The sequence below is a fragment of the Prorops nasuta genome, unplaced genomic scaffold (genome assembly GCF_024137725.1).
Source record: "Prorops nasuta isolate Cenicafe-Biocafe unplaced genomic scaffold, Cenicafe_Pnas_1.2 PNAS00004, whole genome shotgun sequence".
Lineage (NCBI taxonomy): Eukaryota > Metazoa > Arthropoda > Insecta > Hymenoptera > Bethylidae > Prorops > Prorops nasuta.
In genome coordinates this window covers 1,568,499-1,580,559 of record NW_027116801.1, presented here as the reverse complement: position 1 = coordinate 1,580,559, position 12,061 = coordinate 1,568,499, and the positions used below count along the sequence as shown (strand labels likewise).

Sequence of the window (12,061 nt, the reverse complement as noted above, 5' to 3'; positions counted from 1 at the left end):
TTATTTTTGACCAGAATTATATTACATCGCTGTTAGCTAAATCAGTTTTAATAACGATATAATACTTAAAAGGGGAGATTTGCAGTAAAATTCTGTATGCAAATATGCATGTGTACATGTGTTACGATTTCTACTTTTAGCTATTTAACAAAATGATTTAATAGACACATTCAGTATAATACATAATGCAATTGTCATGCCAGTTGAAAGAAAACAATAAATTGCATAAAATAATTAAATGAATATGAACTATAAGTATTTAAGTAAATATTACGATTAAAAAAGAGTAAACTTAAAAAAACTAATAAATAAGATAATTTAGGAAATACCAAAGTTAAAGCGTATTTGTAAATATTATTTAGAAATAAGTAAGCTTACATATGATTCAGTACATTGATTATTCGGATTGCTTTAAACATGAAAGGTTAATGTTAATAGTGCAATACTGATAAGCTGCAGAACTATATGATAAATTTGTATTGCATCATTTAAGGAGACTCATGCAGTACATTCAGAATGTCCTAGTTAGACATTCTGAGAATTTAAGAGAAAAATAATTTCTTATTATAATTGAGTAATTAATAATTAAACATAAAAACACAGTTAAAGGACAGTACAGAGTAAAATATTAGAATAGTTTATTAGAACCTAATATATTTTTTTATAATCTATATTCTTTTTATTCTTTTTTTTTTAATTATTGCTCTTAGTAAATAGAAAAATATACGTTTCTAGTTCAATCTGAATTCTTTGTGAGATATTGCAATCTTAAAAGTATACTATACACATTTACTATTTCAGTTTTCCAAACATAACGTGATAAGAATAGTTTGTAGTCAAATTAAAAAGATTAATGTTTAATTTACAAATTTTTCTTTAGGAAATAAAGGAAAATTGAAACGGTGAATTTTTAGAATATGCTTTTACGATTAAGGAGGTTCGATACTGTTATCTGCTGGGGTGAGGAGAGGGGCGTTCCCTCTCACCAAACATCAGCTCCCCTTTTACCGCACACCTCCTATAGCAACCAACAAACTTCATGTTTTGTATACATTTTACTGGATTACTCGGAAATTCATTTGATTACACAAACTATATTTTCGCATATAGCTTCTCAAGGTTCTAAGCAAGAAATTCAATAGTTTTTTCTACAAATTAACGCTTGAAAAAAGTTATTTTTTGCCAGCTTAAAAGCTAGGAAAGCTTTCAGCCTATATAAATATAAATAGATATTTATTTTACAGAGAAAGATTTCTAGTTTCTTTTTGTAAATTTTCAGAAATACCATAAATATATTTTACACTTACATGCAGCGGAGTGGCTAAATATCCACGACATCACGCACATCACTGTTTTTTATGGATGTTCCTTGTTTTTAATAATCTATTTTGATGTTTTTTTTTTTGTGGATCAAGAGATATGGTATTGTCCCGAATCCCGATGGCAAGTAGTACATACCGCCAAGCGCTACTGTGTAACTATATGTATACAGCAAGTTTGCCCGTCCCAATTTTCAAACCGATATTTTTCCGAATATAAACGGTTGCAATTTCACCACACACATTGCACTTAATTATATTTTCACATTTACGTTCACACAGTTACTTCATCTACTGTGACAATTACCATAAATTAATATTTATAACAATCACTTATTACGTTTCATTTGGTATAGAAATTCTAATCCACTTTAACCTCCCTAATTCGAACGGAAATGGCGGTACATCATGCAATCTCTTTAATTTTAAATGAAAAAAGAAGTTATACTCTTAAAAGCATCAGTATAACTAGAGAAAGAAGCTTCTACTAGTTTTAAAAGAAAGCTTTTAGTTTACCAGTGAGTAGCCAATAGTTACGCTTGTAACAAAAACAAGTAACTCTATCATTAAAGCATAACAGTTGTATCATAAAGTTAGATAGAAGATGCATCCAGTCTACATATAAGAAACCTGTGCCTAATATAGACCATGGAGACGGATATTAATATTCAACTGGATTGTAATGTTATAACAGTGGAAAGATTTTTGCGACCAATAACGTATACCTCTTGGATTCTTGGTGTTGGTATCTCACGACCTAAGAAGGCATCAAAATGTGTGACAATTATATTTCGTATCCTTCATTTCGCCATTTGCTCCGTGATTGTCGCTTATGGAGCTATAGACTTTTTTACATTTGGTAGCGTTTTTAAGAGTGATATTTTCAAAATTATGTATTACACGAACAAAGTTGTATGTTATGTATCGTCTTACTATTATATTTATGACGGCATAAGGCATTATGATAAATGGCCAGAGTTGATGAGGAAAATTCAAAACATCGATGAGAAGATTGAACGAGAAATTCCGATAAATAACCAGCTTGTTAGAAAAACTCAAATTTTAGCATTATTAGCAACAGTCATGATAGGTCCTTTGTCTCTTCTCATTCATGCTTTTTATTATTATTTTATTCTACCCGAGGATATATTTGCTTCGGATCTACTGCTCTATTATACTATTTCTCAGTCTGTGATCAACAGTTTTCATTTTAATATAGTGGTTCTTGTTATATCACAGAGATTTAAAGCCATCAATGAAATGATCGAAAATATCGATCAGACGTTCCCTTCCTCTTGGATATCTTTAAAGCTACGACGTGCTAGGGAACTTCACAGTGGTAAGTTTTTGATTACATACACAAGTTACTCAAAGAATAAATATGTATTATTTAACATTATAATCGTAGGTAATTGTGATATAGTGACCTTTGTCAATGGCCTTTACGGACTCCAACTACTTCTATCCTCGGCCAATTCTTTTACGATGGTTGTAGCTACACTTTTTAGAATCTACATGGGAGTTGTTGAACAAAATTACGAATTTATGTTGATAAACAATATTATCTGGATGATATACGTTGGTCAGTTTGCTTTAACTTGCTGCAACTGCAACATTGCTAGCCGAGAATCAAATAAAACAGGAATTATCATATATTCGATTATTTTGTATTTGAACAAAAATTTATGCACTAATAAATTAAAGGGCTTTACTCGTGGCAACGAGGAAAACTATCAAACCAACCCGGTAATTAGGTCTGAAAGACATCATCCCATTGAACATCAAGGCAACTTTGGCTTTGACTTGAACTACTTGGGAATCGAAACCCTTTTACGGGCAACAAATGAGCGTGACAGTATAAGAAGCGAAGTGAATGATTTTTCGCTTCAAATATCACAACATAGTGTCACCTTTACAGCTTGCGACTTTTTTGAAATGAATAACTCACTTCTCAGTGGGGTAAGTATAATGTTAAAGTTTATAAATGTGAGTATATACAAAGATTTATAATACAACATCAATAAAACACACGTTAATTTCTAGTTTGTTGGTGTTATAACAACGTATTTGATTATCCTTGTTCAATTTTACCGACCAGAGCATCATGATAAATGATAAATGATTTTTAAAGCTAAATCAATAAATATATATAAAGGATATGAAAATTAAAGGAATCGCACATCGAATTTAATAAATTAATCAAGAATTATAATATATATTTTTAATTAAATTTAACAATTAATGTAATATAAAGTCAGTTATTGTAAGTACGCAAGAAATTTTAAAAATAAACAATAAATATTATACATAGGGAAGATGTTAAATATTAGTTTTATTCACAATATAATAATCTCAATTTCTATATCCATGTAGAAAACAAACCTTTCAAATAGTTTTACCACATTATTCGCAATATCTGCGATAGTGTTTTCAAGATATTGTAAATAATTTACCAAGAATATTCATGAAACATTTTATACGCGGGTTTTCAAAACATAGTAGGATAGCACAAAATACATTTTTTATTGCATTTAGATAAGGCGTTGCTTAGTCGACTTCCTCGATTGTAGGTCCACCAGCAGGATTCGTAGGTGTTGCTCCTTGTGGTCGTCCTGGTGGTGCACCACCTTGATAAAGTTTCGTGATAATTGGGCTACAAACAGATTCCAATTCTTTTTGTTTATCTTGAAATTCATCCTTGTCAGCAAGTTGATTACTGTCCAACCAAGAAATAACTTCGTTACATTTTTTAAGTACAGTTTGTTTGTCAGATTCGTCAATTTTATCTTTCAATTTCTCATCCTCTATGGTATTTTTCATATTGAAGCAATAAGACTCCAGTGCATTCTTTGCAGCAATTGTGTCTCTTTGTTTTTCATCCTCAGATCGATACGTCTCAGCTTCGTTGACCATTCTTTCGATATCTTCCTTCGACAACCGTCCCTTGTCATTAGTGATGGTTATTTTGTTTTCTTTACCGGTAGACTTTTCAATCGCCGAAACATTGAGAATGCCTATATATAAAATAACATAAATCATATTTAACATGATATATTTTCTTGTAAAAATAAGAAATTTGTTATTTGACAATTTTTTATAGTAGAACAAAAAAACAAAGAGCTGCTCGTGTAAAGATAAAATCTTAGAAAATACTATAATTCTCGTAAAAAATAGTAAAAACATATTTCTTACCATTCGCATCAATGTCAAAAGTGACCTCGATTTGTGGTACACCTCTCGGTGCCGGTGGTATTCCAGTAAGCTCAAACTTTCCAAGAATATTGTTGTCCTTGGTCATTGCCCTCTCTCCTTCGTAGACTTGAATAAGCACCCCAGGCTGATTATCCGAGTACGTGGTGAAGGTTTGCGTCTGTTTCGTCGGTATAGTGGTATTTCGTTTGATGAGAGTCGTCATAACACCACCAGCAGTTTCAATTCCAAGAGACAATGGCGTAACGTCCAAAAGCAGCAAATCTTGGACTTCCTCTGACTTATCCCCGTGAAGAATCGCGGCCTGAACAGCAGCCCCATACGCCACAGCTTCGTCAGGATTTATGGATTTGTTCAGCTCTTTGCCATTGAAAAAGTCTTGGAGCAATTTCTGTATTTTCGGAATTCTCGTTGATCCACCGACCAATACGATGCTGTGCACTTGAGCCTTGTCCATCTTAGCGTCCCTCAAGGCCTTCTCGACTGGTTGCAGGGTACTCCTGAAGAGATCCGAGCATAACTCCTCGAAGCGTGCCCTAGTGACGGAGGTATAGAAGTCAACCCCCTCGAACAACGAGTCGATTTCGATGCTGGCTTGGGTCGATGAACTCAAAGTCCTCTTCGCCCTTTCGCACGCTGTCCTCAAGCGCCTTACGGCTCTCTTGTTCTGACTGAGGTCTTTCTTATACTTTCGCTTAAACTCCTCCACAAAATGATTAACCATTCTATTGTCGAAGTCTTCACCACCGAGATGAGTGTCCCCAGCTGTCGACTTAACCTCGAAGATACCATCCTCGATCGTCAGAATGGACACGTCGAATGTACCACCGCCTAAGTCGAAGATTAATACATTTTTTTCGCCACTAGTTTTTTTGTCCAATCCATAAGCGATGGCGGCTGCTGTAGGCTCGTTTATTATTCTCAAAACGTTTAAACCTGCGATTGCACCAGCGTCTTTGGTAGCTTGTCTCTGCGAATCGTTGAAGTAGGCTGGGACAGTGATGACTGCATTCGTCACGGACTTGCCTAAATAAGCTTCCGCGGTTTCCTTCATTTTCGTGAGAACCATCGACGACACTTCCTCGGGGAAGAAACATTTGGTTTCACCCTTGTAGTTCACCTGAATTTTTGGTTTACCCGCATCGCTCACTACCGTAAATGGCCAATGCTTCATGTCCCCTTGAACCGTGGCATCATCGAATCGTCGACCGATCAGTCGTTTTGCATCTGCAATTTTTCCAATATTTATATCAGCTCATAAATCATCGTTCAACTTATTTATTTTCAGTATAGCAATGTATAAAGTTATTGCGTCAAAGTGAAATTTTTTATGTATAAAGATATTTTTTAAAGCGTATGTAAATTTAACAGACTCTTATACAATAGTATTCCTCATGATTAAGAAATTTCCTTTTCACACTAAATTTGTTCAGTACCTGACAGAAAATATCGTACGTAATGTTTTTTCAGTCATGCTAAAGGCCAAGCTCATTTTCAGCTGGTTTGACTGTTATAGCAATTGTGAAAGCATAAGGATTTATTTAACAAGAGCGTAAAGTTCCGCGTAAAAAAATAATTTAGCTGAGAGAATCAGTTAAACTTCTCAGAACGTTCGGAAAAGGTCTTGGAGGCGCAGCTTGCTAGTGGCACAAGCCTAAAAGTTTTTTCTGTACCACGAGAAAGCCAATTTTTTTTAATTTAAGGAAATGGTTTTTAAATCACAAACTTGAGGGAGTTTTTCATAGGTATATACATTCTACTTACCAAAAATTGTGTTGCTAGGATTCATGGCTACCTGATTTTTTGCAGCATCACCGATCAATCTCTCCGTATCAGTGAACGCTACATAACTTGGAGTTGTTCGATTTCCTTGATCATTCGCGATAATCTCAACTTTGCCATGCTGAAAAACTCCTACGCAAGAATATGTGGTACCCAAATCGATTCCAATTGCAGGTGCCTTGGCCATTGCTTATTTTGTTTCTTCTATGGGCAAAATTAATTATTTGTAAAAAAGAAGAAGAATATAAAAAAATTTTAATTGTATATTTCCACTATGGGTCGAATATTAAAACGAACGAATTTTCTAGGCAAATCTTAATGAGAGTTTCTTGTGCTCTTATCGAATTGGCAATTTTCCAAACTTCACCATTTGCTCTTGAAATTGCGAGAATATCGATCACCTATAATCATGAATATAAAAATAATCATGATTAACATTTTTTATTCGTGAAAATATATAATAGACAATACCCTTCTAATAATTAAAATTTATTTAGTCGATTATCAGAGTTAACATTTTTTATAATTTTAGAATATAACGTTCGAAAGCAATAATTAGACATCAATTAAATTTTCAGTACAAAACAAACATTATAACAAAAAAAATTAAGGATTGACTTTTCAACAGTTCTCCAATAGTTTAGGATTATATATGTGATTGTACTCTTTTGGTAAAGCATTGTAAAAATAGATTAAAGTGTACTGACCAATCATTTATCTAATAATAAAAATATATATAACAAAGTCCTTTTGTAACACTTGTTATTTAATTCATAAATTTGCTATGCACATACTTACTCTCTTCTAAAGCCAAAGATATGTTAAAAGGTTTCCTATAATACTCTTCACGTACTTAGATTACAGCTTTATTCGCAAAAATATACTGCTCAAGTGAGCAAGCTCTTTTTGATCAAGAAGAATTAGATGGGATGGAATGGAAGGGGTTTCGTAAGAGGGCGATTTAATTTTAGCGTCCCAGATTTTCAGCGCTCTCTGTTTAACCGCGGGAAAACTTAAACAAATTTTTGTTCTTTTAATAGTTTACTTATTTATTTTTAAAATAATTAATAATTGTATACTAGTAAACAAAATATCATAATATATTTTTTTCATCCTATTGACTTCGGTAAATAAGTTCAACTGAAAGAAATATTGGATTGTCGTTTATAATGTTAGCTTTTGTTGGGCAAGCATCATTTTTCAGTCTCCGTCGGCTGACAGAATATATATAATCTTTTTCAGAAAAATGTGCAAATGACATATTCTAAATCCTTTTAATTCTTCCAAAGATAAGTTTTGAATCGTTTCATTTTGTACGATATCTTTCCACTGCAGGCATAATTGTTTATTTTTAGGGAAAAAGTGGCCAGAGGTCTTAGAATTTGCTTTACAGCCAGGCATAAGACAAATCACCTTCGTCTTCATGATCATATTATTTTACTTTTTTGAAAATCGACTTAGATGCAGCTTTTTAAAACACAAATTATATTGATATTTTCATCAATCTCGCTTGACTGTATGAAATGACCTACAACTCCTTTAAAATCTACTTGCGTACAAAAGTTAGTTTAAGCAAACAGAAATTTCCTCATTTTTTAAACACCAAGAAATTCGTTCACAAGCATGAATTCCAAACATTAACGAATAAAGAAAGAATATATTTTTCTAGGTTATATTTAGCCTGCTGAATGTTTGAGGGTGTATGTTTGCCGCATCGCATTAAGTTTGCTGAAGCCAAAAAGAGACAAGAAGGTTAAAAATGAAGACGGTTGTAGTCAGTGCCATCTGAATGAAGAGACTGAAGTAAACTAAACGCTGGCTGGACTAAAACATGTTTCCTTAAGAGCACAAAGTATGTACGGTGAGCGTCATCAATGGCGTTCTAACTGTACTTTTTAAACCTTGTCTTATATATATTTTGTGTATGCAGAAAGTATACTAAATTCGAATGCCATTAATGGCGGTTTGTGTACATACGCACACAGTGCAACGAAGAACGACCATCTCTTCATTCTCTTATGCTGTCCAGTGGTGGTAGACAACGGGAATTTGGTACCCCTACTCTGGCTCCCACCACCTAGGTTATATGTAGAAATAATAGTCAAAGTGGGGGCACCAAATTCCCACCGTTCACCATCACCGATACTGCCCTGCCCTCATCCACCGTTTGTCAGAAGTTCGCAGCTCTTACAGATTTCAGTCATTTATAACAGTTATGGCGTCTCCTCGTCCAAAATCACCGCGTGGACCTATTTCTGCTAGAAAAGACGACAAAGAAGAAAGTTTTTGGGATAAAATTGGTACATTGGGACGCAAGAAGCGTATAAAGGAAGGTATAAATAGTTACAGTCTCATCCACTATAATCTTACTTTTCGTCATTGAACTTCTACATAAATCCTACCCTTAAAAGGAGCGAACACTGTATCCATAAATCTTATCCATATTTTTTTTAAATTTAACTTTTTTGCAGTTTTATTAAAATATTTTTTCATTTTAGGGAATTAGGCCATTCTAGAAAGCTTCGAAAATCGAAAAATTTTGTTTGCTTGAAATAATCTTTTAGGCTTTAAAATAAATATCCTAAAGGATCATTACTGATAAAAACATCTAAGTACTTAAAATTCGAATAGAGCGTTTCCCAACACATACTCTAATTTATATCACTTAAAACTTCAAACGTGTTTTTCTCGAAATAATAATTTTTAATCTGAACAAAAATAGAGCTACAAATCTTTACCAAACAACACATGAACCTTTGACAATATATTCGGGATGATATATTATCTATAAATCCACGTATAGAATTTTTTTGTTACTTTGCATAGTTTTTGTATTATAAACAAGTGTCAATGAATTCTTTTCAAAGAGATGCGCCATTTCTTCAAGAAACAAAATTTTTAAAAATTATACATAATTATGTAATTGTTCTTCCGTATATATAATAGAAAAAATCAGTTTTTATTCAAGATCATTAATTTTATATGCCGTGTTTCCGCCCGTGGATACCTACATTAAAAACATGTCAAGGAAAAAGTGCTGTAATGTCACTAATTTTATCTATATACATGACAATGAAGAAAATCAATTTTATAGTTCATTAAGAGTACAATAAAGAACTGTTTCTCAAAATATCGATTTATTTCATTGTTTGGCTGGCGAAAATTTGTAAGGCATTTATATATTTTCTCGTTCGAGGCTGGCCTAATCCCTTAACACGTTGACTTCCTACTACGAGGTGTCTCGTAAGTTATTTACTTGCCCAGAGCACTTATTACGAGGGTTCTCGTCCCTTAATTACTTGTTACATTCAAAATTCAAATTATTGGCTTCTTAGACTGAAATCGTGAAAAGTTGCGTGACAGTCAACGTGTTAAATAATCTTAATTATTCCGAATTTTTTGCAAAATTATATAAACAGAAAATCGTGTAATTCTTTTCAGTTCAAGATGTCCAAGAGGAAGGTAAATACGCCATTGATTCTCCTGGATATGCTGCAAACTTGGAAATGCCACCAGAGGACTATGCACTAGAGGAAAATGAGGAACGATCCATGATCGAGCCAAGAGCTTTGGAAGATCCAAAATTACAAGAACTTATATATGTTCTGATCGAATGGATTAATGACGAACTGGCAGATCAACGTATAATCGTTAAAGACATAACAGAAGATTTATACGATGGACAAGTTTTACAAAAATTACTCGGTTCGTTCTCAATCTATTATAAAATACAGCCTAGTATAAAAGTCAGTTTTCCAATCAACTTATTTCTCTATTTTTTGTAGAAAAATTAACAGGCGAGAAATTAGATGTTCCGGAAGTTACACAATCGGAAGAAGGGCAGAAGCAAAAGCTTGATGTGGTCTTGAAGACGGCAAATCGTGTACTAGGCAGATATCCACCTTACAAGTGGAGTGTGGAGTCAGTTCACACAAAAAATATTGTGTCCATACTGCACTTATTGGTAGGCTTAGCACGTCAGTTTCGAGCTCCAGTTAGGCTGCCAGAGAGAGTTGCTGTGCAATTATTAATTGTACGGAAAAAAGACGGACAGCTAATTCACAGAACAGTACGCGAAGAATTAACTTCAACCTATGGCGATCTTGGAATGCGTTGTGAAAGAGACGCATTCGATACTTTATTTGATCATGCTCCGGATAAATTGGCTGTCGTGAAAAAGGTAAATGAAGTCAGGATAAATAAGAATCGATTTAAAAAAAAAACATTATCTTATAATAATAATTTACAGTCCTTAGTAACTTTCGTAAACAAACACCTGAGCAAAGTCCATTTGGAAGTGACGGATTTAGACACGCAATTCCACGATGGAGTCTTCTTAACACTTTTACTAGGTCTGCTGGAAGGATTTTTTGTTCCTTTAGGTAGCTTCCATTTGACACCTAAAACTCATGACCAAAAGGTTCATAATGTTTCATTTGCATTCGATATTATGCAAGACATTGGACTTCCAAAACCCAAGGCAAGACCAGAAGGTTTGTATTGTTTTGACAAAAATGTGCAGGAATAATTTTTTATCACACTATTAATAATTTTACTTTCCCTTCACAGATATTGTGAATCTGGACTTAAAATCTACGCTTCGCGTTCTTTACAATCTATTCACCAAATACAAAGGAATAAATTAAAAATTTATATGTAGTATAAAAATCAAAGTAGCATTTTCTATACACAATAATCTAATAATTTAGACTTAGACTTAAAGCAGATATGATTGCGTAATTGCTCACTTTTTACGTTATCAAAATATAGTTTAAGGCAGAGTTGCTAGTAATTGTGCTCTTTTACAACCAAAACATAATCAGGGACCACGTGTATATGTATATTCACATGATACGTGATTATATTTTAGTTAAATTTGTCTGTAAAAGAACAATTACACTGGTAACTCTGGTTTAAGGTACATATTATGGTCTTATTCAGCGAGACGTCACTCGAAATAAAAAAACGCTCGAAATCTATAGTTTACGTAACATATACCATAGTTTTCAAAGCTCCCTTGAGGCCTGATTGACGTTTTCTGAATATGACCTTGGACTGTCATTGCATCTTCCTCTGTTTTTGATAATAACATTTTTACGTAAAACGTCGGCAATTACGTACGTTTCTGTGCCGACGGTCGAACCAGGATAATGTCCAGCGCGAAAAAACTAACCAAAGAAAAAATCTGTTCGCGAAAATTATTTATATCAATTTAAAACTGCCATTATATTGTACTCTAATGATGTAACGCGATAATTATAACTTAATACCCATAGACCAATATTTTTTCAGATATTAACTGCGGATTGCATGTGCCTTTATTAACAAATTTTACCTGATATATATCGTTTATTTTTATATATACACTAATTATAATTATATTAATAAATATATATGTTGTAGAATGTTTTAAACGTTGTAAAAAATCTATTTATTAATTTTTATATCTGTTGATAGTTGGAATAAATTAATTATACTGTAAATGTAAGAGCTTTGTATATTTTTGTATAATCATACCACAGGAAAACCCGTTCCTCGGAACAACTAGGTGTTACTATTTATCGTCGACAATTTTTTCAGCGTTGGAAGAAAAAAACGAGTCTAAATTTCGTGTGGAGCTTATGAATCAGACGCATTTATTAATTCACTAGAAATTTCGATTTGATTACATAGCAATTTTCCTGTTAAGGGATTGTCCCCAGGTACTTTCAATAAGGAATAAACGATTCTCCATCACGCAAACTCGCAAG

At 33.2% G+C, this 12,061-nt stretch overlaps 3 protein-coding genes across 5 annotated transcripts; 2 read left to right on the top strand and 1 right to left on the bottom strand.

Moving 5' to 3' along the window:
* Positions 1-1,967: 1,967 nt before the first annotated feature.
* Positions 1,968-3,434, top strand: LOC136773068 (putative gustatory receptor 39b). The gene is made up of 3 exons (XM_066726441.1): positions 1,968-2,658; positions 2,728-3,278; positions 3,363-3,434. The coding sequence occupies exons 1-3, from the start codon at positions 1,968-1,970 to the stop codon at positions 3,432-3,434; spliced, it is 1,314 nt and encodes a 437-aa protein (XP_066582538.1).
* An 86-nt stretch (positions 3,435-3,520) lies between these two features.
* Positions 3,521-7,265, bottom strand: LOC136773066 (heat shock 70 kDa protein cognate 4-like). Of its 3 annotated transcripts, XM_066726436.1 has the most exons (5): positions 7,110-7,253; positions 6,609-6,712; positions 6,294-6,515; positions 4,512-5,756; positions 3,521-4,333 (listed from the first exon to the last, which is right to left on the bottom strand). In XM_066726436.1, exons 3-5 carry the CDS (start codon positions 6,496-6,498, stop codon positions 3,867-3,869), a joined length of 1,917 nt encoding a protein of 638 aa, XP_066582533.1. In that variant the 5' UTR covers positions 6,499-6,515; positions 6,609-6,712; positions 7,110-7,253; the 3' UTR covers positions 3,521-3,866. The 3 variants fall into 3 exon arrangements, with proteins under 3 accessions (XP_066582533.1, XP_066582531.1, XP_066582532.1); XM_066726434.1 differs by lacking the exon at positions 6,609-6,712 and having other exon boundaries at positions 7,110-7,265; XM_066726435.1 differs by having other exon boundaries at positions 6,294-6,712; positions 7,110-7,252.
* Positions 7,266-8,436: 1,171 nt separating this feature from the next.
* parvin (beta-parvin) lies at positions 8,437-11,788 on the top strand. Its single transcript, XM_066725510.1, has 5 exons — positions 8,437-8,644; positions 9,753-10,016; positions 10,097-10,491; positions 10,561-10,804; positions 10,881-11,788. Exons 1-5 carry the CDS (start codon positions 8,527-8,529, stop codon positions 10,955-10,957), a joined length of 1,098 nt encoding a protein of 365 aa, XP_066581607.1. The 5' UTR covers positions 8,437-8,526; the 3' UTR covers positions 10,958-11,788.
* The last annotated feature ends 273 nt before the right edge of the window (positions 11,789-12,061 follow it).